The sequence below is a fragment of the Nesoenas mayeri genome (genome assembly GCF_963082525.1).
Source record: "Nesoenas mayeri genome assembly, chromosome: 3".
NCBI classification, from domain to species: Eukaryota; Metazoa; Chordata; class Aves; order Columbiformes; family Columbidae; genus Nesoenas; species Nesoenas mayeri.
The window spans coordinates 57,316,511-57,344,360 of NC_137544.1; the positions used below are offsets into that span (position 1 = coordinate 57,316,511).

The following is a 27,850-nucleotide window of genomic DNA, read 5'->3' on the forward strand; positions in this document are numbered from 1 at the left end:
GTAGGTTCTAGGAAGTAAAGCATGGAGTAGAATGGTCAGAAATAAAATGCCATCGGTAATGGCTTTCTTTAGTCAAAGAGCTAGTCAGGTTTAATTGAGTGAAAACTGCTGGATGGGCACTCTTAATTCACTTTAAGATTTTTTTTGTCATTTATCATAGATTGGCCAGAAAATGGTATAAGCTCTTTCAAAGCGGGCATGAACAAATCTTCTTTTGGAGCCAGATGTGCTGATGGAAGAGGGTAACATCTTTGCAGAGCTGAGAGAGAATAATTCAGTAATCTCTTTTAGGCAAAATGAGCTGAATTACTACTTCAAACAGTATGCCTTTACTAACAGCATTTTGCGGAGTGCGCGCCTGTTTTTTTCATCCGGTGGAACCTTTAAACAAAATTAAGAGTTCAAGCTTACACATAGATGATCCCTAAGGCTAAAACCTTGAGTTCTCTGTTCTACATCCTCACTATGAGCTTCTTGTATGTTCAGTATCCTCTGAAGAAAGAGTTGGCAGCTCCATAAAGATAACTGACACGAGTGCAGCAGCTCTGGTTGAAAAGGTAAATGGATTTATCTAAACACTATGTTAGGTATGAGCAAAAAGCCTAAAAGAAAGGCAGGGTGGGAAACAACCGTCTTGCAGTTCCAAAAAGTGTAAGGATGAAATGAGAATTGCCAAAAGTCAAGCTGAGTCCTGACAGTTTACAGGTCCTGAAAATTAGCAATATAAATTAAAATAAATGGCTTGGACAGGCATACTTTTTGCTGGGTGAAAGACCGACTGGATGGCCAGGCCCAAAGGATTGTGGTGAATGGAGTCAAGTCCAGTTGGCAGCCAGTCACAAGTGGTGTTCCCCAGGGATCGATATTGGGCCCAGTTCTGTTTAATCTCCTTATCTATGATCTGGACAAGGAGATCGAGTGCACTCTCATTAAGTTTGCAGATGACACCAAGTTGAGTGGAAATGTTGATCTGCTGGAGGGTTGGAAGGCCATACAGAGGGATCTGGACCAGCTGGATTGATGGGCTGAAGCCAGTTGTATGAGGTTTAACAAGGCCAAGTGCCAGGTCCTGCACTTGAGTCATAACAACCCCAGGCAGTGCTACAGGCTTTGGGAAGAGTGACTGGAAAGCTGCCTGGCAGAGAGGGATCTAGGGGTGTTGATCAACAGTCAGCTGAGTATGAGGCAGCAGTGTGCCCAGGTGGCCAAGAAGGCCAACAGCATCCTGGCTTGAATCAGGAATAGTGTGGCCAGCAGGACTAGGGAAGTCAAGGCCCCACCTCAAATCCTGTGTTCAGTTTTGTACCCCTCACTACAGGAAAGACACTGAGGTGCTGGAGAGAGTGCAGAGGAGGCGATGAAGCTGGTGAAAGGTCTGGAGCACAAGTCTGATGAGGAGCAACTGAGGGAACTGAGGCTGTTTAGCCCAGAGAAAAGGAGGCTGAGGGGAGACCTTACCATTGTCTACAACTACTTGAAAGGAGGTTGTAGCATGGAGGGTGTTGGTCTCTTCTCCCAAGTAGCAAGTGATGAGAGGAAATGGCTTCAAGTTGCACCAGAGAAGATTCAGATTGGATATTAGGAAATTTTTTTTCACAGAAAGGGTTGCAAAGCATTGGAACGGGCTGCCCAGGAAGTGGTTGAGTCACCATCCCTGGAGGTGTCTAAAAGACATTTAGTTGAGGTTCTTAGGGACACGGTTTAGTGATAGAGTTAGATTATGGTTGGACTCAATGATCCTGAGAGTCTCTTCCAACCATGGTTCTATGATTCTATTATTGTATGATTCTATTGTTTGACAGTATAGAGAAAAAGAGAAATGAAATTGCAGTGAAGTTGCTACAGAGTAAGAATGGAGTTGGAGTCAAAGATAATGTTGGTATGGCCACCCCAAAACTTTCTGACTCAATCTTCTATAAGAGGAATGATGTCATAAGCCAGACAACTACTGAAAATGTGAGTATAACACTAAATCACATTCAAGACAGAAGCAAAGATTTTAAGGTTTGGTAAAATTAAACAAGGCAGAATAGATAACCTCCTGCCCCAAATATTGAAACAATTAATCTATTAATTCAATAGCAAGTAATTAAAAAACTCTATCAGCTGAAGTGATGCCACCAGAGAATGTCAACATAATAAATATAATTCAGAAAGAGAAAAAAAGAAAAACTGGTAACTTTACACATGTTACTCTGAGCTCAGTAGTGTGCAAGCCTTTCTAAGAACTTCAAAAGAAAGGGTATTTTGAGACACAGGGGTAAGTGAAAGTCTAGGATAAAATACAATATGACTTTAACAAGGCAAACACAGATTTTGGTAATAACTTGCATTAAAGATGGGAGGCTGCAGCAGATCTGTCCTATATGGACTGCAGTATTACATTTTATATTCTACCACATAAAGAGTATAACTACATATACAGTTACACAAACAAGAGATTGGGAACAGTGCAAGTTTGTAAACTGTAGAAAGACTTAGCTGAAAAGAGACAGCAATACACTGAATAGCAATACCAAAAAGCAAATTGATCAACTAGGGAAAAGTAGTCTTCCTATTAAAATTTCTCAAGGTTTCCTCTTATTAATGATCTCACTATTTAATATTTTCATTCATAACTTTGGAACAGAAAGAAAAATGTGAAATTTACTCATAGTATGACATGAGGGATATCATTTAGAGAAAGTCCAGGATATTATACAAGAAAAATGAATGAATAAAATGACTGGAAAAATAAAAATGAGATACAAGTGCATGTATTTAATAGATTTAATAACTAGGTTCTATGCTACAAGCCAGGACACTCATCAGTTTGAAATGACAGACATTAATTGGTCATAAGACAACCGCAAGACACAGTATATTAAAGCAATAAAAAGGCATACGCAGTCCTACGTATATGTAGCTATTTTAGGCTAGATATCAGAATTTAATATCATCACAGACATTGATCAGACATTACTTAAAATTATAGTGTCACTTCTGATCACTGATAATCCAGAAAGATGTATTCAAACATGGACAATCACTTTAGAAAGAGCAGAATCTAGTCAGCATGAGTAACTGAGAAGAAACTATAAAATTGCTGTTTGTGAGTACTCAGATATCTTGGGTGGGAAGATCCATTTAAGTTAATGAACAATGTCAATACGAAAGAAATGTGTAGAAACTTTCCACTGGTAACTGTAGGTTGAAAATTAGAAATCCATTTCTAAATAGCAAGAAGAGTAAGGTTCCAGCACACCCATCAAGAAGGACAAACGACCTAATCTTCAGAAAAGCTCAGTTTGTTTATGAAATGGATTACAGATAGCAGATTTTTTATAAGCTGCAAGGTAGCACTTGGTGAGCTAGAAAGCTTTTTCCAACCTGGCATCCTCTGAGCTGTATTGCTACACTAGGGTGAAAGAAAGAATAGAGTACCTACATTAAATGTAAAAAAAATCTTATTTTAAAGATGCATTAAGCTTATAAAAGAAAATAAACTCAAGAACTTTAGAAGTCAAGAAGTCAACACTGGAATTTCAGATCTATGTATCCCAATATGTTAACTGTGTTAATTTCACACATAATTTCACAAATGAAACAAAATTATGTACAGGTGACATACTTTCTGTTGCTGTTTTTTTAAGAAACAAAGACCAGGCAGTGCATGTTAGGGGAAGAGCATAGGAAGCCATGAAATAATACCTGTGCTGGATAACCTCACCTGCAGCACATGGCAGAACCCTCTATGCTTTAGTTGTCCACTGAAGATGGCCAGGCTGGTACCAAGACCCCAAGCGAGGGGAGGTAAGGACACCCAGTTAACTCAGGAATCATGGTAGTTCCTTGGGATGCTCTGAGAGGAACATGAAACTTGTGAAAAAGAAGTTTCACAGGGAAATAGTTCTTCCAGCTGTGGTAGCCAGGGTGCTGAACCAAGAGGTTCAGCCTCTGTGCTTTTCTAACAGCAACAACAGCAGCTTGAGCCTCTGCTGGACCTCTAAGCAGAAGGAAGAGTCATGCTCCTTTCTCTGGCTCCTCATCCTCTCTGTCTTTTAAATTTCATGTATAAAAACGGGGATCTTATGATCACTCCCAAAAAGGATTATTGATTGCTGCTTCAGTTAACAATCCTGTTGCATTTCATGTGACCACTTTCAGAGGCAGGTTATAAAAGCAGATCATTAATTCATAACCAATACTAAACTTCTAAAAAAAGCACTTCAAACCTGGGACTGCTCTATTCCACCTGTTAATCATTTTCATTTCCTGAAATGGGGAACTGTAACTACCACAGCCATGCTCCAGTTCATATTTCTGCAACACGACTTTCTATGTAAATCTCCTTACTAGCATTGAATATTCACTCCCCTTGTGAATGTCTTACATTCTTAAGTCTGTGTCTTTGTCTTCAGTTCGCTTGCATTGCCTGGTGGTGTGCTGTGAGCCCGCTCTATCTGCCGCTGTCTCCTTTGTCTGTTGTTCTCAAGAATCACTGCTCAGTTTTTGTATACTGCTCTGCTTCCACTTGCAGCACAATCTTTATTTATGTAGAGATAATTACATAAAGCAAGTTTATATGAAAACATCTCATGTTGCTGAGAACATAATCTAGATTTTTACAATTACTTTCTTGGCTCATCCATTCCCATTCAGTGAGCCTGCTTTTGTCTGACTGCAATTAACCACAAGTTTATGACAGAGCTGAATGGGACCTTTACTGTTGACTGAAATGGGCATGGGACCATTCTCTATAAGGGCTAAGTAGTCAAGGTTTAAGTGTAAGAGACAAAGCACTGCTACATGAATTCTTCTAGCAGGTATGAGTACTGTATTTCAACGTATTTACTTCTGATTTTCAGAACAGGCATTTTTTACAACAGTCGTGTAGTGCCCAAGGTCATAATATTATTGCTGTAGCTTCAGGATCCTGTGTTTTGCAGGGTGTCAAATTCAAATGTAAGACAGATTCCTATGATGTCCACATTTCTGCTAACACTGCAAATCCTACAATGATTTGAATTAATTATCTGTTTCTCAGTAAGTACTGAATTAAGGGCATAATTATGATTCTCTAAGGATCTGTTTATAGTAATTGCTTGAGCTGCCCAGTGTACTGTTTTATTGGCACAGTCTAATCTTGCCACAAACTGTATTCTTATAAACTTATTAAACACAGTCTTTTGTGTTCAAATATCTTTTTCTTGTGACATATTAGCATAATATTTTTTTCACTTAATTGTGGAAGAACCTTAAAATCCAATTCATGGACAAGGCCTCGCTGGTTAAGAATTTACATGGAATACAAAGGTGACAGCTGACCCTTTGCATTTCCGTGTATGCTGCACTTGGTGGAGTAAGAGGGACAATGCTGATGATAAGCATTTTTCCCAGCACACCAGCTGTCTAACTATTCTTAATGTGGTCAAACAGCTTTTTCGGTTTCCTTGCTGTTCACTGCTTTTTAACCATTTCCATCTTCACATACAGGGAAAATATTATTGTATGGCTAGCCAGAAATCTACTAAAATGGTTTAATCAGAGTTCATAAATTACAGTATTTCAGAAATATGACAGACAATTTCATATTTATGCACTCTCTTTTCCACTTTACTGTTTTCCCAGGTTCATTGTTATGTTGCTGGTCACTTGCTAATGGAGGACAGAGTAAGCATATTGTATAATGCCTAATAGTAGCTGTTCATGCCTGACTGGCAAGGATTGAAACATCCATCATCTGTCTGACATGATTTTGTGATGTAAATGGACAAAAGTACGATGTGATTTTGATGAAATCAAGCTGCACTTTAAGCCTGCAGACTCACTAAAGATGACTGAGTACCCTTCCCTGATCTGTTCTGCATACAAATATGCTCTGTCTTGCTGACGTATACTGGTTCCAGGGAACACCTCTTGCTCATTTATGTCCTGTCAGAAACTGCCACTATTTAGCACTTCAGCAACACTCAGTGATCCTCTTATGTAGCTGTGACAAATGGAAACTTACCCTAACTCATGTTCATTCAGTTCTTCACCTATTTAGTGAAGAATTTAGCATTTAGTGAATCCCTCTGCAACCGCATCTTCAATAGCTCTACTTCTATATAAGCAAATTGCTTGACTGCTTAAAATCTTGCCTAATGTTATTGACTTCTTTCACTCAGTACTAAAATAATCAAATTCTGCCTTCAGCGAGGCCACTGGCAAGATATTTATTAAATTTTCAGAAATGCTCATTACACTTGATGCTCACCTAGCATGAGAAGAGCTTCCTTTAAGTTTCATAAACTTGTTAGCCTCTTTGCATCCTTTCTCATGATACCCACAAAACACTTGGCAGTGATCAGGCTACTGGTTTTAGAACCAAACTTCATCACTTTGCTGCATTCTCCCATTTGTCCGCTTTATTTGCTGTTTCCTAATTCCCTTTAAAGTCTTTGAGGCAGAGATTTGGTTTTTTTTGGTCTACTGCTTGCAAAGCAAATAGAGTAATGAAGCTCTAGTTCAAGACCAGCAGTAACAAGCTGCTAAACATGTAACAACTGTTTGGAGAAGGACATGAGAAGACAGGCAGGTGTAAGGAAATGTCAGGGATTTTTCCTTCTTGATTTCCGTCTCTATTTGCCCAGTAAAGGAATGTCAGCATAAAACCACACTAATTTATTAAATTAGAGCTGTGGTTTTGGTTGGGTTTGCAGAATAGGTTTAACAGTTTTAGCAGTTAAAACATCCTACTGGAAAAAAATAGGTTTAAAACTGATGACATTACACTCTTCTCTCATGTAATTAATACTAAAGTATTATTATTTTAATAATTGTTAAAAAAAGTCTGCAGATATTCTAGGAATCAAGTTTTAAATCATACCAATAAAACATTAGAGTACAATTGATTGCTTTTTTTCCACTCATTCCTATGGCTAACTTGGAAAAATTCAGCTAATGAAACCAGCTCCCATAGTTAACATGCCTCATGTGAAAACACTACACAAAAATATAATTGCTTTTGCAAATTGAATTTCTGGATCAATTATGCTCCCTCTTGATACATTTTCTTTATGTATTCAATCAAGTCTTTCAATGCATATTAAGCACTCATATATGATAGAAAAATTGTGATTCGACAAAATACAACTGGAATATCACCGGGACAGCACATCCTCGAGCTTTCTCTCCACTTGATGCCAAAATATTGGGTTTTATCAGCTAAATTCTAATGAGAATAGAGGAGATGGGGGAAAATGTCTTAGTAATGTATCCTGTCAGAAGTCGTATATAAAAGAAGAAATACACAACTTGTCTAATCCATGCGACTATAATTACTCTGCACAAGTACTGTAGGGACATCACCTTTTCAGACTATGACATAATAACTACTACTTTCCACGAATCGCCTTGTTGTCCTGCAAGACGCACTTCGGCCAGCGGCTGGAAAGAGCCTTGAAGCCGCAGGGCGCGCACAGCGCAGCGGCCGGCGGGGTCAGGTACCGACCGCGGGGGCGGACACGCTCCCACCCGCGCCGCCAGCCCCGCCGCCCGCCACTCGTGTCCGCCCCGCACCGCGCCAGGCGGCAGCCGCCCAAGTTTCCCTCCCGATGGCTCCCGGCGGTTTCGGCGCAGCCCGGCGCGGGGGGTGGCGGTGGCGGCGGCGCCCGGCGGGACGGGCGCGGGGCGGCGGCCGATCGGGTGTCGCGCCGGCCAGGAGGAGCGGGACGGTCGCCCCGCTGGCCCGCCCTTACCTCAGGTGCAGGTAATGCACCAGCTTCGTCACCACAGTCACCATCTTCCCGGGTCACCTTCCCCGCCGCTGCCTCAGGGGAGGGAGGTACACACGACACGAGGGCGAAGCTCCCCGGGGGCTCCTCCCTCGGTGGCACTTTCGCTGCTGCTTCACCGTCCTCAGTCCCCTCGGGGCGGCAGCGGCTTCGCCTCTCAGCCGCTCACCTGCCCGCGCTCACCGCCGCCGCGGAGACGCCCCCGGCGCCCTGCCCCGCCACGGAGAGGCCCGCCCGGGCAGAGGGCGGGGCCGGCGCCCTCCCGCCGGGCCGCCCGACCTCGGCCCCCCCGGCCGCCAGCTCCGGAGGGGCAGCAGCGCTCGGCGCCTCCACCGCCGCATCTTTGTGAGCGGAAGAGCGCGGGGCCTCCCGCCACGAGCGGCTCCGCTTGGTGCCGTCCAGTCCCTCCCGGCCGCCCATTTCCCTCCGACCCGCTCAGCTCTGGCCAGCGGCGGGGCCACCGTGGCAGAGGAAGGAGGGCTGGAATCGAGCTTTGCGGCAGCCTTGCCGACAGAGACCCAGGGGAGCCGGCGGGGTCTCTGCTCTCTTCTGAGAGAGACGCAGCTCCCCCCTGAGCGCTGGACACGGGTGCCAAGCGCCCCGGCCGAGAGCGGCAGGCAGGACCCCAGGCATGCTGGGGTGTGTTAGCGCTTGGGGTAGGTGGGTGTGTGGGCCAAAGGCCCGGGAAACCCGCGCTGCTTGGGACAGCACAGGCCGGGAGGTGCGAGGGTGGAAGCGTCCCAAATGAGAGAGACAGTCCCATCCCAGCATAGGGCAACGGCTGGGACCTGCACGCTGTGTGTGTGCTCTTTCAAAGGCTGCTCAGCCGGGAAGAATTCAATGAGGAGCAACGGCAGGATTGCAGATCTGGACAACCTGCCTTGCCATACGAAACTGACGTCTTCACCCCATTCGGCTCAGCAGAGGACAGGGGAAGAAGAGGTGATTTGATTATGGCGTGTAAGCGCCTACGCAGGAGGATTTGTCCTAGCGGAGAGCTCTTTAATCTACCAAAGACGTAAGAAGAACTAAAGGACTGAAGCAGAACCTAGACAAATTCAGATTGGGAACAATGAAACACCTTTTGTGCTACCGTAAGGGTACCAAAACACTGAAGAAAATTATATAAAGCACTACTGGATCTTGGATCTCTTGAAATTTTAGCTCTACAATGGATGACTTCTACATATGAAATACAAATAAATAATCTCTCCATCTGTTTGATTTGGGCCATGGAGAAAACTCTACGGTCTTTGGTACTGTGGAGATCAGTCTAGATGATCACAGAGCGAATGTTCAGAACAGTAACTCAAGGTTTTCAGATCTGTTAATATTAATTACTTAATTTCTGGTGCACTCACAATTTAGGATATCCCTTCAGCCTTATTCTCCCCTTCTTGTGCATCCACCAGGCAAGAGTCTTGAAAAAGTAGTATGCACTAAATGTAATTCAAAGATAATCGTAATGCACACATTAATTTGTATGAGGGAAGGTTGCAAATAAAAAAGTATTCTGTAGTTTCTGACTCAGAATGCTTTATTTATACTAATGACTTACTGTAATGAAGCATTTCATTGCATTGATTATATTAAAATCACTGAAACTTAGAAACAAAGAACAGTCACAGTAAATGAAATGTTTCTAGTTCACCAGAATGTATTTGGGGACTGTGCATGGAAGTAGTGGCACAAAGATACAACTTAAATATTTGGTATACGTTAGAAGGTTGTTGTACCTGCAAGTTACTGTTCAGTCACTTTACCCTTTTGAAATAAGTTGGCTACTGTAAATTGTATTTCATTTTTTTTCTGGGAAGAATTTGTTGGAAAGCTCCATTGACAGTAAGAATTTTGACTCCATTGTAGACTCTAATAATTTCTATCTGTGTGTTCTTGACAGTATCAGACTTATGAGAAAAATGTGTTTAGTCTTTGAAGATGTGACAGAAATTAGAGATTCTGTAAACATACAGGACTTGATGTAGATGGTTAAAATAGATCTATTTTCTTTTAGTAGTGAATACTGCTGTGATGACATTTTTTTGCCTATTCTGCATAGGGCTTCATATCCCATATCCTCAAGCTTGTTGTTTTTATTAATGTCACTATTTTATTCTCTATAAATTCTTTCTATACTGTCTGTATTTCCCAGCTCATGTCAATTACAGCTCCAATATATGTACCCTTCACTTACTTACTTGTTCTCATGCTCTGTTCTGCTGTCTCCATCAGTGGACCAGAGGTGGTGTTTCACCTCTACCAGGTTTAACATGACTGGTTTATTTTTTGCAGTTAGTGATCCCCCTTTTCATATTTGTTCTTGAAACTTGTTATTTCCACTAGCATTCCTTAACTAATCTTTACTTGCTAATTCTATGCTTGTATTTATTCATATAACAAATTTGTTTGCAAAAAGATTAAAAACCATGAGTTAGCTGTAATCTAACATGAAACCAAAAATCTGAAAGTCTGTTTTACAGAGTCTAAATGGACCTATCAAAATGTTTAAAATAAAACATATACTTTAGGAATTCTATTTCAACATTGCTTGGTTTTATTATGCTGTTTGACATCATGTTCTGGTGTAGCCAACTGGATAACATGTTTTGATTATATTCTGTCAATAAATTTCAACAAAAATAATGTTTTTCCTTGAAACTTTTAGATTTTGTGTAATCAACATTTTCTAGCAAAAATATACCAATTGGAAAGTTTGAAATCATTCCAGGGATTGAAAATTTAGCCCACTATTTTCACCATGATCAGAATGAAAGCAAAGCTTTTCAGGCTAAGGTATTTGGTCACACATAGTGGACAAGTGAGGCATAAGCTGTTGGAAAGGGGAAATTAATTCCCAATCCTATTAGTTAATAGGTGGCTTGTTCCCAGCTGTATCTTCACATGTTCTTTTTACAGTGTCTAATTGATTTAATACAACTCTGTTTTTTTCACATTCTTACATTTTCAGCTTGCAGTCTTTATTGGGATGTATATGTATCAGCAAACCTCAGCATATCAGAAAAGTCAGGGTAGTGAGGTTGAAATAGAAGATGACCAGTGTAAAAGGTGTGATTATAGGTAAAGAATTTGAGAGAGAGCTACCGCCTTTTGAAGTCAGAGCTCTGCCTGCCAAGAAAATCCTTGAGAAAGGATTCGAATAAGCTCTGTGAAGAGTTACCGTCTGTATAAATATAGTCTCCATCAAAATGCACTTTGAGTATTGTCAGAAGAGTTCACTGACTCTAAAATGAACCAGGTGATTACGATGAAGTGTCAGGAGAATATAGGAGCTCTGAGATATCTTGAGCATATCATGTTTTAATGCATAAAAGCAGCCAGTTCCACCTAGAGAATTAAGCGTTCATAATTTAACACAATCTGTAGGCAGAATGCCAGAGAAGAGGCAAAAGAAGATTCTGGTGACAAAACCAAGTTGCATTTGGTAGCCTGAGACAATTTGCATTTGTGAGGAAGGTGTTCTATAGCAGCAGTTGCCATCATGAACCCTCAAATGTGTGTGAAACTTAGTTTTGATAATTTTGAAATGTAGGTGTTTTGGTTTTTTTTAATGGAGAAAGCAGGTTTGAGAATAGAAATGCAGCACAAACTACTAACATCAGCAAGGTTCTCACTGCAGCCTCAGAAAGAGCTGTTATGATTGCAATAAAATCATAAATGCACAACATTTGTACTGCTGGTATAATCTAGTAATCTAGCAGGTATATAATCTAATAAAACCAGCAAAAGTTAATCGTCAGTTTTTTAATCTCTTCATCAGTTGGTCTGTATCATGGACAAATAGTTATGCATATTTAATAAAAAACAATACTTACATGTGCTTTATAATTTGCTTTCCTTAACTGAGCAATAATATATTTCAAAGTTAAAAATGAAATTATGTATGTGCCTTCTTAAAATTCCCATGAACTATCCATGAAACAATTTTTCCTATAGTATTTCTGTACACAGTATGCTGGTTTGAAATTTGTTCATCTGCATTAGTTGGTTGTCAGGTGTTATTTTTGCCTTACTTGCCTCGATAGGCAACGTGAATGAGTATGAAAAGGATACTCAAGCACTTAGCCATACCATTAATTTTCATGGAAAAAAGCACTTTGTGGAGGAAAAAAATATGTGCAGCTTCAAGGTAACAGCAAGACATCAATTTTCTGCATTTGAAATTAACATAATGTTTTACATAATGATCCTCTCCGATGATCATTAAAATAACGTAGTTACCTCGGCAACTGGAACAGTCTGCAAATGTTATCTAGTGATACATAACACATTCTAAAAATACATACAACAAATAAGGTATGAAACATTATAATTTGGGAAAAAATATTTTTTTTCAATAACAATACCTTCTGGTCTAAGCAGATTTTTGTGAGAAAATTTCATTTTAATGCAACTTTGTTTTTAATCAAAACTGATTTTAGTTGCTCAAAACCTGAAGACCCAATGTTCTTTCATTTCCTGACAATGGAAAACAGTAATTGCTTTTCAATTACAACTTGCATTTTTCTTTAAATGTTTCAATGGCAAATGTTCTGGTAATAGAACTTATCTCTAAAGCAAGGGTTACATGTTTTAAAAGTTGTTGGAAAATATGGCACAGTGAATAATTGACAGATGAATTTGATCCAGAGAGTTTACTGCTTTAGATCCAAATGTGTCTATGGTCGTTGCAGCCCTCTCGTTCTCTTCTTGTCGGTACCCTTGTGAGTCTGAACTGAACAACTGAGATATCATGGAACTGAAATGAAGAGGCATTGACACTCTTCACCTTTTTTATTTTTCAAGCCAAACACAATTAACTGTGTTCATAGATGGTTTTTGCTGTCTTAAAATGAATTTATGCGTAGAAATGATGTACTGAAAAATTTTGCAAGGACTTAGTTAACAGAACATCTCCTATTACAATGGAAAATTGCTCCCAGCTAGGTAATGGTTCGTATCCAACAAGTTGTCTTTTATTCTTCCTGGGTACTAAAGCAGCTACATTCTTGAAACACCCTCTTCTCTCCACCTTTGCCACTTGCTGCCTGCTCTTCTCTCTCCTGGGACTGTACTAAGGAATATTCCCCACTTTTGTAGGATTTGCTATAATTTTCCAGTGAAGTAACATTAAAACATTTCATTAGAATTCAGCTTAATTTAAACTGGTGATTTAAATTCAAATGTGTGTACATATGATTTACTGTTGGATTTGGCCATGTAATTTGACAAATATTTATCATTTTTTGGCAGTTAATTCCATATCAGATATCAAAGATTCTGATATTTTTCGTCCTTTTTGAAGATACATCTTTGTGTGAACTCTCACCAAAGTTTATGAAGTGCTTTTTCAGTGTATTTTGAAAGCTATTGATGTAATTTCAGTGCAAAGGTGTTTGCAGACTGCTAGGAAATTGATAACTCTTAAGGTATTTGAGCATTTCACCATCACCCATGTGTTATTTAAACACTTATCCTTTTGCTGCTGGAAATATGGTGACAAGATTGCTCTGAGAGAGTGTCTAGGTACATGTAAGTGGTCCTTTGATAGAGTATTGCTCCAATAGAGATAATTTGCTGTTGGAAGCAGGAGTGGACCTTTTGTTTACAAATCACTTCACAAATCCACAGCAAATAATCTTATATTAGGATTTATTTTCATTGGAAAATACTGAACAGTAGTGGCCAGGCTGTGACTATCTTTGATTTAGGACAATGACAGCAGGAGACTGAAAGTACCTTTAAAAATTTCTTACAGGCTCCAGTTTCAACCATCATCCTTGTATTTGATTGCAATTGTTTTCTAGGGGTAGGCAACCTTAAAACATTGGAGCCAAGGCCTTTCCTCAGATTTTGTTTGTCCATAGCTGCTGTTGTAGAGTCAATTCCCAGATCCCCAGTCCAAGTGAATGCCATGCTACAACTGCATGTCAGAATGACATCCAAGCACACATCTTTCCCTTCTTTTACCCTTATTTGCAGAGGAAATGTGAGAATATGAACTGGGAGATCACTGCAAAGTATTCATTTGGTCCCCTAAACTGCAAAATGGGTGGAGGAGGATGTAAGCCCATCACAGACCATGCCTGCCCTACAACACAGGCATAATTATCCTGGTGTGTCCAAAGAGAGATTTACCACTCTGAAAGGATTCATATCATTCTCCCTGAGCAAAGGAGAGGTTGGGACATGGCTACATCTTCAAATCATAGCCTTACACTACGAGATTTGAAGCCAATAATAAAAGGTATTAATTACATCATCAAATTTTATAACCATTCCTAAGACCTTTATCCTCTCTGACATCTAATGAGAGAGTGCATGCTGTCTGGGGCTGTGATTAGCTCACAAAAAAAGGAGAGATTAGGGTATTAGCCATTACTGAGCAGACGGATCATTACACAGGATCTTAAACCAAGAAAAAAATATTCTCAGTAAGTCACATTTGGAAAATAAAATAATATTTAAATAAAGCTTTAAATACCTATGGAGATTAACAAGAATATAACTTTATGGTGTGACAACATACATACCAGATGATGGAATGAAACATATGTAAAGCTTTCATGTATTTTCTCTGTTTAACAAACCTCACTTGGTCATGATGAGTATTTCTAGTCAAGAGACTGCAGGCCACAGGAATCCTGTGCATGAACATCTGACATAGGAGACTGCAGTCAGGTGACTCATCTACCCATTGCTGGTGATCTAGTATTATTCACACTGTGTTCTCTATATTTACTGGTACAGCAGTTGTTGGTATTTTTAGGAATACAGAAATAATGAGTACTGCAACATTTTAGTTTGCTTGCTTTTTAAAGTTGGAATACAAAAGAGATGGAAATGTTGATCAAGCAATTTACAGAGGTGGAAAAGTGACAGGCTTAGTTTCATAACTAGCTCTTTACTTCACTAGGAAATTAAAAGTATTTAAACCCCTATTTTTACAAAAAAAGCCATCTCAAAATCACTACTTTATCTGTACTCTACATTTTGATATTCAGCTCTTTTTACATGTTTGAGTTCGTTTGTTGGTCCCAGAACAACTTTTTGAATTGGTTTACACTTTAACATTAAACTATTAGCCTAGGAATATATGCTTGGAGTCTCAAAAAAAAATAAAAATCCTGCATGTCATTCATGTTCTCTGTTAAGAGTAAGACGCTTCACCATTTGGAACAAGAATGAATGCAGAGACATTTACAGATATGGCTGTGTTGAGGAGGACACAATCTGCCTCAGTAGGTGGTTGGATATGATGAAAACGAGTTTCTTGCCTCTGAAAAAAAATCTTAAAATGACTCTAAGTATGGTACCATTAAGGTTTGTAATTTGTGTACTGCTTGTATCTTCTAACCTTCTTCCCTGCAAACTCTGCCTGGAAGTGGATGAAGTCTCCACCTGCTTGTGATGTTTTCTAGACTGTCTTTACCTCCACTGATACTTGTGCAAACTCGTGACTGTTAAACTGTATCACAAAGGGTTAAATAACTTAATGCCAAGCCCACACCAACTAAATTAGACAATATTCCTGTGTCTGATTGAGTCAGAGAGCAAAGAATTCTGAAAATCTTGGGGCAGAAGCATAAGGCATAACATCACAGATCACAGTCATAACTATGGATGTGGAGACCCCCTTTCCTGGAGTCACATATACATCAGCAGAAAAACACAATCTGTCATACAAGTGGCATAAAATTCTCATGTTGTTAAACTCCAGTGCTGCAAGCTCAGTCTGCAGATTTTTCTTTCTTTCTCTGATCTTGTCCATTTCTGTCATATCGTTTCTTGCTTTCATTGTGCCTTTTTTTCAAACACATGACCCTGTTGCTGTTTTCCCATAATCACAGAATGTTAGGGATTGGAAGGGACCTCGAAAGATCATCTAGTCCAATCCCCCTGGCTTCCTTCTGCTTTCTGTTGCAGTCTTTTCTTGTAGTCTACGGCAGGTCTGTTGTGAAACATATACAATGCCCTCTTTGTCTCCAGTAGCTCATCCTTCCCACCTTTGCCTTGACTGTTACCAATTAGTCACATGCAAATTGATCAGGTGGATCACTTTATTATTGTTTCCGAAACAGCCAGGTTTGTCACATTCAAAATTACCATTTTGGTGTATCAGACAGGAATCACTCAGTATTAGATATTATCTTTGAAGGCTTCTCACCAACTAAAGCCCACACACATATAACTCGTATTGCTTGCATGATGAATATTTATTTGTATAATATGAACTTTGTCTACCTTTTGGATATCGTGTGTAATATTTATTATTGGTACTATATGTAAAAGTGATGGAAAGGATGAAATACTTAAGGTTGAAATTGTCTCACCATTCCATATCTGAAAGTAATGCAAAAAGCTAATGATGCTTTAATAGCTGGGCTAAGGCTTTTAATCCTCAATACAGTTATTGTTGTGATTGTTTTTATAGCACTGGCCTAGTTATACATGCTTTGGAGAAATCCTGGGTCTAAAGCACTCTTCATATCAGTCTGAAGGGATCTCCTGCTGGTGATTTAAGATTTTAAATAGAAAACAAAAGTTTAAAATGCCAAGACTGGGCAACAGAGCTATTACAAGCTGCAGCTGGGCTGACACACATAGAGGAAAATCCTGCCAGGTTAAAAATAGAAACTTGTTCCACCCATGGATTAACTTTTTATCTGATCCACTTATGTTCTGCCACATGGCACACTACCCACACACACAAGCTGTGTGAGGACGAGGACAGAGGTATGAATTTACATTAGACAATACTTCCTTCCCATCCATTTTTATAGTTCTGAACTGAATCTGGAAGAAATTTCCGAATGTTTTTTGAACACATAAAACCAGTCAGATATTTGCACACTAATGTTTATGAAGATAGAAATTAATCAAACTAAAACTGGTCCATGGCTCAGACCAGTGATCACTGTGGGTCAGTTCATTCGCTCTCCAGAATTCTCTTTGATGACTTCAGTTCACAGCATATTATGCAGAACAACTTATAAAGTGTATGTCTATTCAGTGCTATGGATTTACATACCTGGTTTGTCTCTAAAATGACTCACATATCTGTCATTCATGAGACACAAGCTCATTCTTTTGCAATTCTTTTGAAACATGCTTCTTGCCATCTATATATTGTCAGTATTGAAACTTAATTGAAGATTTTAAAACTTGCAATAAATTTTGAGGTGTTTGATTAGATGAATGGGACAGATTCTTCAGAGGCATTATCTGTTGAGTAAGATTAAGGCAAATGCAACATTTAGCACTCCTGTCCAAACAACAATCCAGTCTTGCTCTTCTGAGCAAACTGCAGTTAAAATCCAATCACTGGTATTGTATTTAAGATAAAGTTGCCTTCCAGCAATTTTCCTGTTACAATTTCATTACCGTTAGAGAGATAAAGAGTTACTTGAAGCTGCTACTGTGGTTTGTCTGTTGTTTTTTCATTACCGCTGCCCACAGACTCACACTTTGGCATTGGCCACATGCAGCTCGGGGAGAGAGAAAGCGATAAGTAAAATGTGGCTTTCGGTAGCATTTGCCTTTCCTTGTTCCAGTGCAGCGTGGCCACGAATGGATCATTAGAAAATGACAGAATAGCCTGAGGCTATTGTAGAAAGCATTTGTCTGTAGCATCCCTGGAAGCAAAAGGGTCAACCAAACATTGGGGACTGTAAGTCTGCCTGCTGTTGTCTTGGTCAGCTTCTAGGTGAGAGCTTGAAGATTAAAAGCTATGGGCTGTTGAGGGGTTCTTCTTTGCCTGGGTTTGCCAGTAAAGACTGTGTTAAAACTACAGTGATCTGTACCAGATAGGGTGACTTTTTTTTTCAGAGCTTGTGGAAGATCAGACTCCAGCCTAAACTAGTCAGCATTTCTTAAAATACAATAGATAACAAGCACCCTGAAAACACTAAATTCAAATCTGTTTTTTCCTTGTAGGATTTTGCAAAAGTCTTGCATCATTGTTCTTACTCTCCTTATGGTTTATTTGTTTTTTTTTTTAAAAGAGACAGTTTATCTAGTTATTTGCTTAATGGAAAATGTACATACAAAAGCCAAAAGTGATTACATACCACAGCTGAAAGTCATGACATTGACACTTGCAAACAAATGTAGGATACAAGAGGTGTGGTTAGCTAAATATTAGACTTACAATTAGACAGTTGCTAACTTCATTTTAATTATGTTGTTAATGTAACCATATAATTTATGTGAATACAAAGGCAAGTTCTAATGCAGCTTTTCAAAAATCGTCTAGAATGGGATAAATGAAGTTGTCTTTGAACAAGCAGTATGCCAAAATCTGTCCTCCACAAATCATTGAAATTACTCCAGATCCTGAAAGAAAATATATGACTGTTTTACATTACTTTTTATAGTGGAATACAAATGTTATGATAAAACTTTAAACTGACATTATTTTTATCTTCAATTTTTTTAAAATGGCCTGTCTATTTAAAGATTTTGCCCAAGGCTTTAACCACATACAAAGACATCAAACCCAGCAGCTGCTGATGCAAAACCAGTGGCAGGACAGGGAATTTATTTGCCTGTCCCCATCATTTAGGAATTTACTGCAGCTGTCGATCCTTGTTATCCATCATATAAAAAGGAAGAACAGAAATCAGTCCTTTTCCCCTAACTGTTTTTCAAGATAATATATTTTAGTACAAAGCTTTGCTTTTAATTTCACAGAAAATTAAACATTCAGAAATTTATGTTTGCCATTCACTCTAAGGAAATGTGATGACTGGGATTTATCTCATCTATCATAAGTACCTATGCACAGTGTTTATAAAAATTGTCTCTGAAGGTGCCTGTTTCCTTTCATTGACTTTAAAGGGTACCAAGAAAGACTAGTTTGGACAACTCTCTTTTTGATAACTGAATTGAGATAGTTTGATTAGTCAGGATTTAATCATGATTTATTTCAAGAACATGAGTGTGTCTGCTGTTTGTTAGCAAGATTAGCATAAGCTGAATACATTCTAGTCTTAAAATAGAAGATTTTTTTTTTAAGGCAAGGCAAGTGTTAGCCCAGTGTTACTTGTCTGTGTCATTAAAAGTACAAATGAAAACATATATTTCTTCTTTAATTGTTGTCAGTCCTCAAATTTGTGAGTAGACAGACATTTAAAAGAAACAATTCATACTGTAAATACTAATTGTCTATGCAAAGTATAACATTTTAAACATTAAAAAATGCAATTATACCTAATGCCAGCCACCAGTGTAACATCAGGGGGAATTCAGACATAACTGCAAGGAGAAGAAAAAGATAAAAGTAAATTTTTAAACAATAAGGAGGGGGACTTGCCAACATTACATTATGTTATCAAAGGTCTGCTTAGTTATGTTTCATAAATTATATAGTTTCTTGACATTGCAAATGCATGTTCAGGTCCTGGTCATTCAGATACTTGGCTGTACCATGAAGCTTAGCCTGGTGAGCAATCCCACTGGAAGCCAAGTCTTAAAGCTAGTAAGTGTGTACTAAACGGAGCTCTTAGAGTCTCTGCGGAAGAAATGCCTTTTTTATTACTTACCTGTCCACAGCTTAGCAGAACAGAGACACAGATCCCCTGGTAGGCTGCTTACATATTGCTGCCATCCAAATAAATTAAGCTGCCTGGTGTTTTCAGTGTAACAGGTGATGCAGCGCATGAGGGGCTGGGTCTGCACACTGCAGGTTAGCGCTGTCGCACAGCATCTTCTCTCCCGTGTCAGGCACGTGCCCTTGGATAGAGCAAGCTGACCCACATCCCTACTGCGTGATCAACTGCAGGGACATTAGATGACCGAATGTTGCCCCTCCAAAAAAAAAGCTGACAGGGCTGTAGAGGTAGTGAAGTGAGCTTGGAGGCACACTACATATGCTGGCAGCCAGCAGAGCTTTGGTTGACCATCTGAATGAAACAATATCAAATCCAGGGTTGTTTGAACATCAAAATGCATCATCTAATACAATGATAGAAGGTCCCATCCTGTGTAAACTACATACAAAGCAGTTTTTGTTGCAATTTTTATAAATTCCCTGATTTAAATACAAATGTTACTCATAAGGAATAACAGTAGTTTAAATTCCAGGAAATTGAATTAAGTAGTTGAGAAATTATGCTTAATTTTTTTAAGATGAAGCCTCTCTTGGTCTCTGTCTTAACTTGTCATGGGAACTGGGGAATGCCCATCTGTGTAAGTGCTAAAAGACAAATGGACAAAGCATTGGAAAATGGAAAATTAATTGTTACGTACTAGGGAAGGGGTTCTAATTTGTCAGTGATATTTTTTCCTATTTCTAAATTATAGAATAAAAATACTAAGCTCATTATTAAAAGAGACAACAATTCCCAAATGGGCTGTGGCAAGGATGTGATTAGGATATATTTTCTAATCAGCCATAGCAGCATTCTGCTAAATAGTGTGAGAAGAGGGAGCAGGTTACCAGAGATTGGCAAAAAGTGATGATGGGTCTCATTTACAATAGCCTGTTCTTTTCTTTCCTTTGAGGGAAAGAGTTTCAGGAAACAAAGGATGCTTCAATGGTAAAATTCTTCATTTTCCTCAATAACATTTAGTTCAATAGATCTAACTTAAAGACTTTGAATTTGCTTTGCTGAAGCAAGCCTCAGTTTTACTCTGAACTAGAGCTGAAATGTTAATGAGTAGATCTTAAAGTGTCAGGACATGGACAACTATTAATTTTCTGGGTTTAGAGAAAAACACATCTCCCAGATGCTGAAATTGTATCTAGGCTGTATCTGTTTGACATGAACTGTTAGAATATGAACTAAAGCTCTCAAATTTTTATAAGAAAACTGTATTTTAGTATTCTGCAACAAAACCAGAACTGAATTTTAAATGGCGGGATTTAAATACATGCATGAGTCAAATAGAGAGAAATATATTTAGCTTTAAGGAAAATTGTTAAGTCCAGTAATACAGTAGAGGAATCATATTTGATTGGTCCTTCAGTTTGTGATACTATGCATATATTTAGCAGTAAACCTACTTACCGACTGAAGTTATGATGATATGAACAATAGTAACTGTTACAGCGTAATCCCAAACCCATTCTTCCACAACCAGGGCAAAGAGCAGACCACAAATGAAGAAAGTTATTTCCAATGATATCACAAGAACTGTAAATGAAAATAGGATATTTACACCAAACACAGTTTCAAAAGGATTTTTCTCATATTCAAAATAATAGCAATAGGAAGTTAAATTGTCTGAGATAGTTACACAATTTTTTTTACAAGATCAAATAGCACATGAATGTTTTCATTAGAAAGGTTATTTCTAATTTTTCCCCTTGATATCTGTATGGGCTGTATCTTGATTTCCCTATAGACTTAAAATGCTATATATCTTATGTAAAAACAAGAAGATTAATAAGATTATGACCAGTGACAGGACAGTGACCAGTTTATACAGCCTAGAGGAGAAATGGCATGGAAATTTTATTTAGGGACCATCCATACTCTTTGCATACAGCTCCAAATAGATTTGGCTAATACTGACAAAGATCATAGTTTTCTCATCCAAAACAGAATTATGTGGTTAAGGGGTTATGTTTGGTAAGAAACTTCATAGCTTTCTCCACATTGGCTTCATTGCATCAAATATGTATAGATAATATATACCAGAACATAAATACGTATGTATATCAGAAGAATTTGGAGACAAGAGATGCAAGGGGAGATAGAGCAGAGAACTCACAAGGTGAGCAGAGGCCACCCATCTGTATGAGTCTCGGGATAGGTGAGACCAAGAGCTGGGCTTTTTTCTGTGCTGATACAAGGCTGGCACAGCCACCATGCGCTCACCGTGCCTGACATTTGGCAGCTATAATAGCGCTGTCTTGTGTTAAACCATGAATGGGGATTACCAGTGAAGTGATAATAACTAAGTTTTGCTGCCAAAAGAGACTATTGAAGTCATCTGATCAAGAAAATTCCTCCTCTCAGTGATGTATTCTTCAACACAGCAATGGAGTGGTGCTAAGCTGTCAGCTTGCTTACTTGCTATTATGGGTAACAGGATCAAAAATAATGAGTTTTAGGGCAAAGTTTGACTTTAGACCATGTGTCTGCTTGCACTAGCCGGGGGGTTGAATGAAGAAGGCACAACATCTCTTCCAGCTGTATTCCTGAATTCCCATTCAAAAGGTCATAATTGTGTATTTTTAAGTCATATGATTTTCCATCTAAATGCACCTTGCTTTTCTTTTTAAGTGCATGGGCATATAAAAGTCACATTTTTGATGCAATTACTTATTTTTTTATGGCTGCAGTAACATAATACCTGAAAGTACTGTACCTGACAGTAGAGACCATTGCTATTTTTTCACTGTTTTTAATTTATACATTTGGAATCATTTTGGGCCTTTCAATTTTATTTTTTTCTTTATAGGGTAAATTATTTCCAACTGTATTATGGATCTTTCACCCAGCAGTTAAAAAAATGTAAAAACTAAGAAAAAATAAGTGGAAAATCATGTGTAGTTAGGAAAGCGGAAAATAACACTTCCAAGGAAATTAGTGTTTGACAATACATTTTAGTATTTATAGTCTATTATATTTCATTATGATATCCCTATCAACTCAGAACTGAAGTATCATTACTGGCCCTGTTTGTAAAAAAGTTTACAGATCATATTTCATGGTATCCCTCTAAATTATGCCAATCGTTTTATAGTTTCTAAAGTACTCTTAGTGTAGACTGTTGCCCTGTAAACTTTTTTACAAAATGGGGCCAGTAATGATATTTCAGTTCTGAGCTGATTTCCATTTTTATTTTGACATTATCTTTTAAAGACATAGTTCTGTTTTTAACAGGCATGAGTGACACTCTTGAGTAAACTAATTCTCATTGGCAACATAATTCAGAGACTTTTGTTTTTCCTCTGTGCCCATAGACTTTAAACAGATTCTGTTACATTTTGCTATTCCACTTTATTTCATCAAGTGGACAGAAAGGAGGGTAGAATACTCACCAGTTGCTTGACATAGTTGCTATCATCATTGGCATATAAACATGCTGCATCAAACTAGCTGATAAAATTTTTTTAAAAAATCATATTGAGATACAGTAATTACATTAGGGCTCTGAAAAGTAATTCGAATGGAATAGGATTTAATTTTCCACTGCTACAACTGAAATGTTCTTTTTAAATATGAAATAAGTATTTGACACTGTACAAAAATCCATGCATTTTTATTACTCCTTTTAGCCTGATGAACTAACTGACTTACTTTTGAGCTTTACTTACTTTACTGACAGACGATGTGGTTTGCCTTTGTAAAATAGATTACAAATCTGGTAAAATTTCATGTATGCATGTAATTTTTTGGGAAAGACAGTTTACAAAAAAAGAATATATTTTGAGAGCTTCAGACAAAAATGCAGAAACTTGTATTAGGATATATAAAGATATGTTTAGGGATTGAGCTACAATAAAAAATTGACATTTTAATGCCCACTGTATTCTCTGCATTGCCGAAGCAAAATTTCCATTAGTTGAATGTGACCTATTATTCAGATCTGGATCAAACGATTCATAAGAAATTTACTGCAGTATGAAAATTAAATATAACAATTTTGTGCAGGAGCTGTACACATAATAGAGAATTGTTCTGCAATGAAAATTAAGCATCCTGGTAAAGCAGCATGTTTTCTTCAGAGAGTACAAGATCTGAAGAACAACTCAAGGAAAAACCTAACAATCACTTGCATGATAAGTAGCAATACAAAAATGAGAAGTCAAGGAAAGATGAATAAGCATTTAAATGCAGTGTAGTTAAAATATAGATATTATTAGTATTACTAAAACAGCTTTAAAATACTGTCCACAAGGAAGATAAGTGTACATCCAGATACAATCTATTTTCTTAGCTGGAAAAAGAGAGAGAAACAAACTTCAGTTACCCAAATAATATGGGTTAATCCATGAGGGATTTGTCTTAAAATCAAAAGGTGCCAAACCATCCAACATTTTAATCCTGTGGAAACAGAAAGAATAAATGTAACCAGAGCTTTTTGATAAAGATTTAGTGATTGTATGACACATTACTAGTGCTATTAAATACAATTTCATATGGAAAATTCTGGGCTTTTATAAGCTCTCTACATTCCATTACATGTTGTGGTCTTGCCCTTGCACACATTGTCCATGATCTCCACTTTCATTTAAGACATATCTAGCACAATAAATGCTAATCAGCTTCCTAGGAGAATATAATGTGTCTTTTTTATCAACTATAAAATCTTTCTTTTCCTTTTTTAATGTCATTTTTGCTCTTACATTCATTTATTTACATGGTGCAAGTGCAAGAAAATAGATTAGAACCAACATTTTATCTAGTTTTGAGTCTCCATTTGCCAATTTGTGCACTTGAACGAAGGTTAAGTTACAACAACAATTCAACTGAATTTGAAAAATGTGTTCACAGGATAACTGGGACTGGATGCCTCCAGTGTGGGTGCCTCTGCTACAGGGTCATAGCTCTACTCATTGTATCCAGTTGTAGTATGCCATCATATTAGACTAAAGACAGGGGAATCTTACTTGAATACTGCAAAGCACACAGATAGGACCACATAGTAGACAGTGTAGAAAACTACCATGCATATCAACAGGTTCACCAGAACAACCTGCAAAATGAAAAAAGACAGTAAAGCCTAATGTCATGTTTACATTAGGTAGGTACATGATTGTTAGAAAATAATTCCAGATGTGGGGGGGGAAAAAAAAAAAAAAAAGAAAACTAAATATGTAGACAGAATTTTTGCTGTTACCAATTACACAGAAGTTGTTAAAGACTTTTCGGTACATTTCAGCCCTTTGTTCTTTGTTTTTATCATATATTATTGTATATTTATTTAATTTAAGTGTATAGAGAATGGGAAGCACATTTCTTGACAGTTATTACACAGGAGACCTTGAGAGTTTAAGATCATCCAGATGCTCAACTAGTTTTTGATGTAGTTTTAGCCTAGTTTTTAACTTAAAAGAAATGCCATCCTTGTATGTTGAAACTCTACACAAATAAAATGTAGAAAATTGTAAAGCAGTAACTGTTAAATTTCTGAGCCTCCAGAAAATGTCACCCTAGTGCTTATTTCCAAAGGTAAGGGTGTAGACAACCTCAATGAGTAATGAGGGATATCTGTTAAATATTTTTCAAAATGCAATAAATTCCAACTCCAAGATGAAAAAATACGCCTAAAGATATGAGTTTCATAAATCAACCACTATCTTATGATTGAATACTGTGTCTTTAAGAAAAGAGAAATGCTATATACAGAATTATACAAAGAATATATGTTTTCTAATATACCTTGGTATAGTTGATATTGTCTTCATTTCTAAACTGAAGTTTCAGAAGCAGTGTAGCCTGAGAAAAACCTGATAGCTTTCCTCTAATAAAGTTCACAAAATACCTTGAAATCCTTTCAAGTGAATGTATCTCTGATCACACATCTCTGATCTTCTCAGTTGGCTTCCTGAATTATGCAGACCATAGGATACAGATATACAGATATAACATAAAACTATGTTTTGAAGGTTAGTATGTTTTGGTAATAATAAAAGTCTTGCTAATGCAGAGCACTTTAACTTCTGTTTTTCTGTGGTGATATAATGACATTCTAGATGTTTATTTGGGCTTTTATTTTTTTAAAGGGAAATGTGAGACATCAGAACTAGACATGTCTGTGCATCAAACTTGAGCAAGTTTCTTTGGCAAAATTGTGTGCTTGCTTAAGAACACAAAACTGAAGATGGTTACTAAAATTGGTAGGGTGGTCAGTAAAATCAGTTTTTCTTTTCTATAGGAGAAGGAGCCCTTATTCAAGGAGGCAGTGACTCTGAGAAGGGCTGTAGATGAGCATTAGGTCATACTAGCTCATTTTTATGAGCTTCTCTTGCAATGTCGTGACATAAAACAAGCCCTTAAGGCTTTGGGTTTTAAGGCTGGAGAATATGAATAGAAATAAAGAAGAAATGTTACCTCTGAACATAGCCCTGGGAAGACACAGTGGCGTCCAATTCGGCACCAGCAATTTTTAAAGCAAGCTAAGAAATTGAGAAGGTGCAAAGAAGAGCCACAAAAGGGAAATGATGGCTAGAAATATTTGGTGGTTTGGTTTCTTTTCTTTTCTTTTCTTTTTTTTTTTTTTTTTTTTTCATTAGAACTACAGCTCTCAAGAGGTCAATCTGTTTAGCTCTGAGGGCTGATTTGATTATGATGGATAAGTACCTTCACAGGCAGAAAATACCAGGTACTTAAGGGCTCTTTAATCTATCAGAAAAGCCAAAAGAAATAAACAGCTGCAAGTTACAGCTAGACAAATTTGAAAGATGCATGAAGGACATTTTTAACTGTAAAGGCAATTAACCAATGGAACAAGCTGCCTTTGGAAATAACAGATCCTTCAAAGCAAAACCAGATGCCTCTCTCGAGAAAGCTTAACTCAAACATCTCTAGTGTTCACTCCTAGCCTTAGTTCTTTGAATGCTTGTGTGCTAAGTAATATATTTATGGAACCATCCAACATGGACACAAGTGTGGATACTGTGAATTTAGCAAACTACTAATTTTTACATCGCTAGGTATTGTAAAGTGCTAAATATTGAATAGTGCATCTATCTCCCACAAGGAAAGAAATCAAGGAGCTTTACTTTTGAATGCAATAGGAGAAAAACCCATCATGCCTGTGCAAACTGATATTTGTCAATAAGTATATGTCCAAGACAGTCTTACGCTTTTCTTCTTTCCCTGCATCAAAACAAAGCCAAGCTAATACTGAGAACAACTAATCTCTCTTCAGCCAGTTTGGTCTGAGAGCTAAATAGAGCTTTCCCATTTCCATTCTTTTTAGTCTTATTCTAAATGAAAATGGGACAAATAACACATTTGATCCCTTCTTTTCCATGGTGTACGCCACAGTCACTGTAATGTTAATTGACTACAATGTCATGTGCAAGTCTGGCAGCCATGCTGCCTCCTACACCCCTCAAAGTACATCTAAGCATTGGAATTTTAATCTTCGGCACATATTTGATGGGAATAATTTTCATCCTGTTGCTCTGAGCAGATGCGTATTTTCTGTAATTCTCCTTTATCTGCTGCCCCTCCTCTATCAATGGCCTCCTTGATGCTTTATCTACTCTAGATATAGTTTTGTACTGTAATAAAAGTGATGAGACAGGACTGAAGTCAAAATCACAGAGCTGGAGGATGGCTGTGAGCCGATGACCTCTTGCCCTCTAATTGGGTGAATTCCTAGTCTCTCTTGGAGTGACAAACTTCCTATTGGTGTCAAAGGCCCAGGATTTTTCTCATTGTACCCAGAATATTCTTAGTCCCTGTCTTAGGGATGTAGTGATGTATTAGGTGTAGCATGTTTTGTTCAGTGAAGAAATGCATGTAACATGGAAATGAAAACCCTTTGAAAAATGTCCAGTTGTATCACATTCTACTTCATTCTTTTTATTTGACCTTTCCACTGAAATCTGAATGTATTTTTTAAAATTTCACAATACTTTTTATTTTCAAACTATTTTTTTTCCTTTCTAAATCCTGAGGTATTTCAAAACCAAAAACCCCCACAAGTTAAAAACTCCAGGGTCATTTATTATATGTCAAAACAGCTTAAACAATCTTACAAAATCACTGGTGTCATCAAATATAGGATTTTATTAGACACTTTCAAGAATTATAAATGGAACTACATGTTATATTTTGAAATTATTTTTATAATATGTACTTTGCAGTACTTACTACCAGCACTATAGTATAAAGTGTTCTTTAAATTTTATTTTTAGGAAGAGAACATTGAAGAACATTCTGTAAGAATGAAAGAAACAGCTCCTTCAAGCCCCACAGTAGCTAATTCTCTAAATACTATCCACTGACATACAACACTAAACAAACTCAATTCCCTTTACCTTGGTTTCAGCAGTTTTGACCTTGAGAGCCATGGACACATGATGAGTGAAAGGAAATGCTGTTGCTATATTCCGGACGCCAACATCAGCAGGAAGAAGCAGCTGTTTTTCACCCAAAAAATAATTCCTATAGGTAAGTATAAGACAG

The 27,850-nt window shown here is 37.8% G+C and overlaps 1 protein-coding gene across 1 annotated transcript; it reads right to left on the reverse strand.

The window, feature by feature from the left end:
- Positions 1 to 17,416: 17,416 nt before the first annotated feature.
- Positions 17,417 to 27,735, reverse strand: TMEM244 (transmembrane protein 244; the record flags this gene model as incomplete). The annotated part of the gene is made up of 6 exons (XM_080341674.1): positions 17,417 to 18,089; positions 18,966 to 19,010; positions 20,765 to 20,890; positions 23,679 to 23,752; positions 24,319 to 24,404; positions 27,703 to 27,735. The coding sequence occupies 6 exons, from the start codon at positions 27,733 to 27,735 to the stop codon at positions 17,995 to 17,997; spliced, it is 459 nt and encodes a 152-aa protein (XP_080197800.1). The 3' UTR covers positions 17,417 to 17,994.
- Between the last annotated feature and the right edge of the window lie 115 nt (positions 27,736 to 27,850).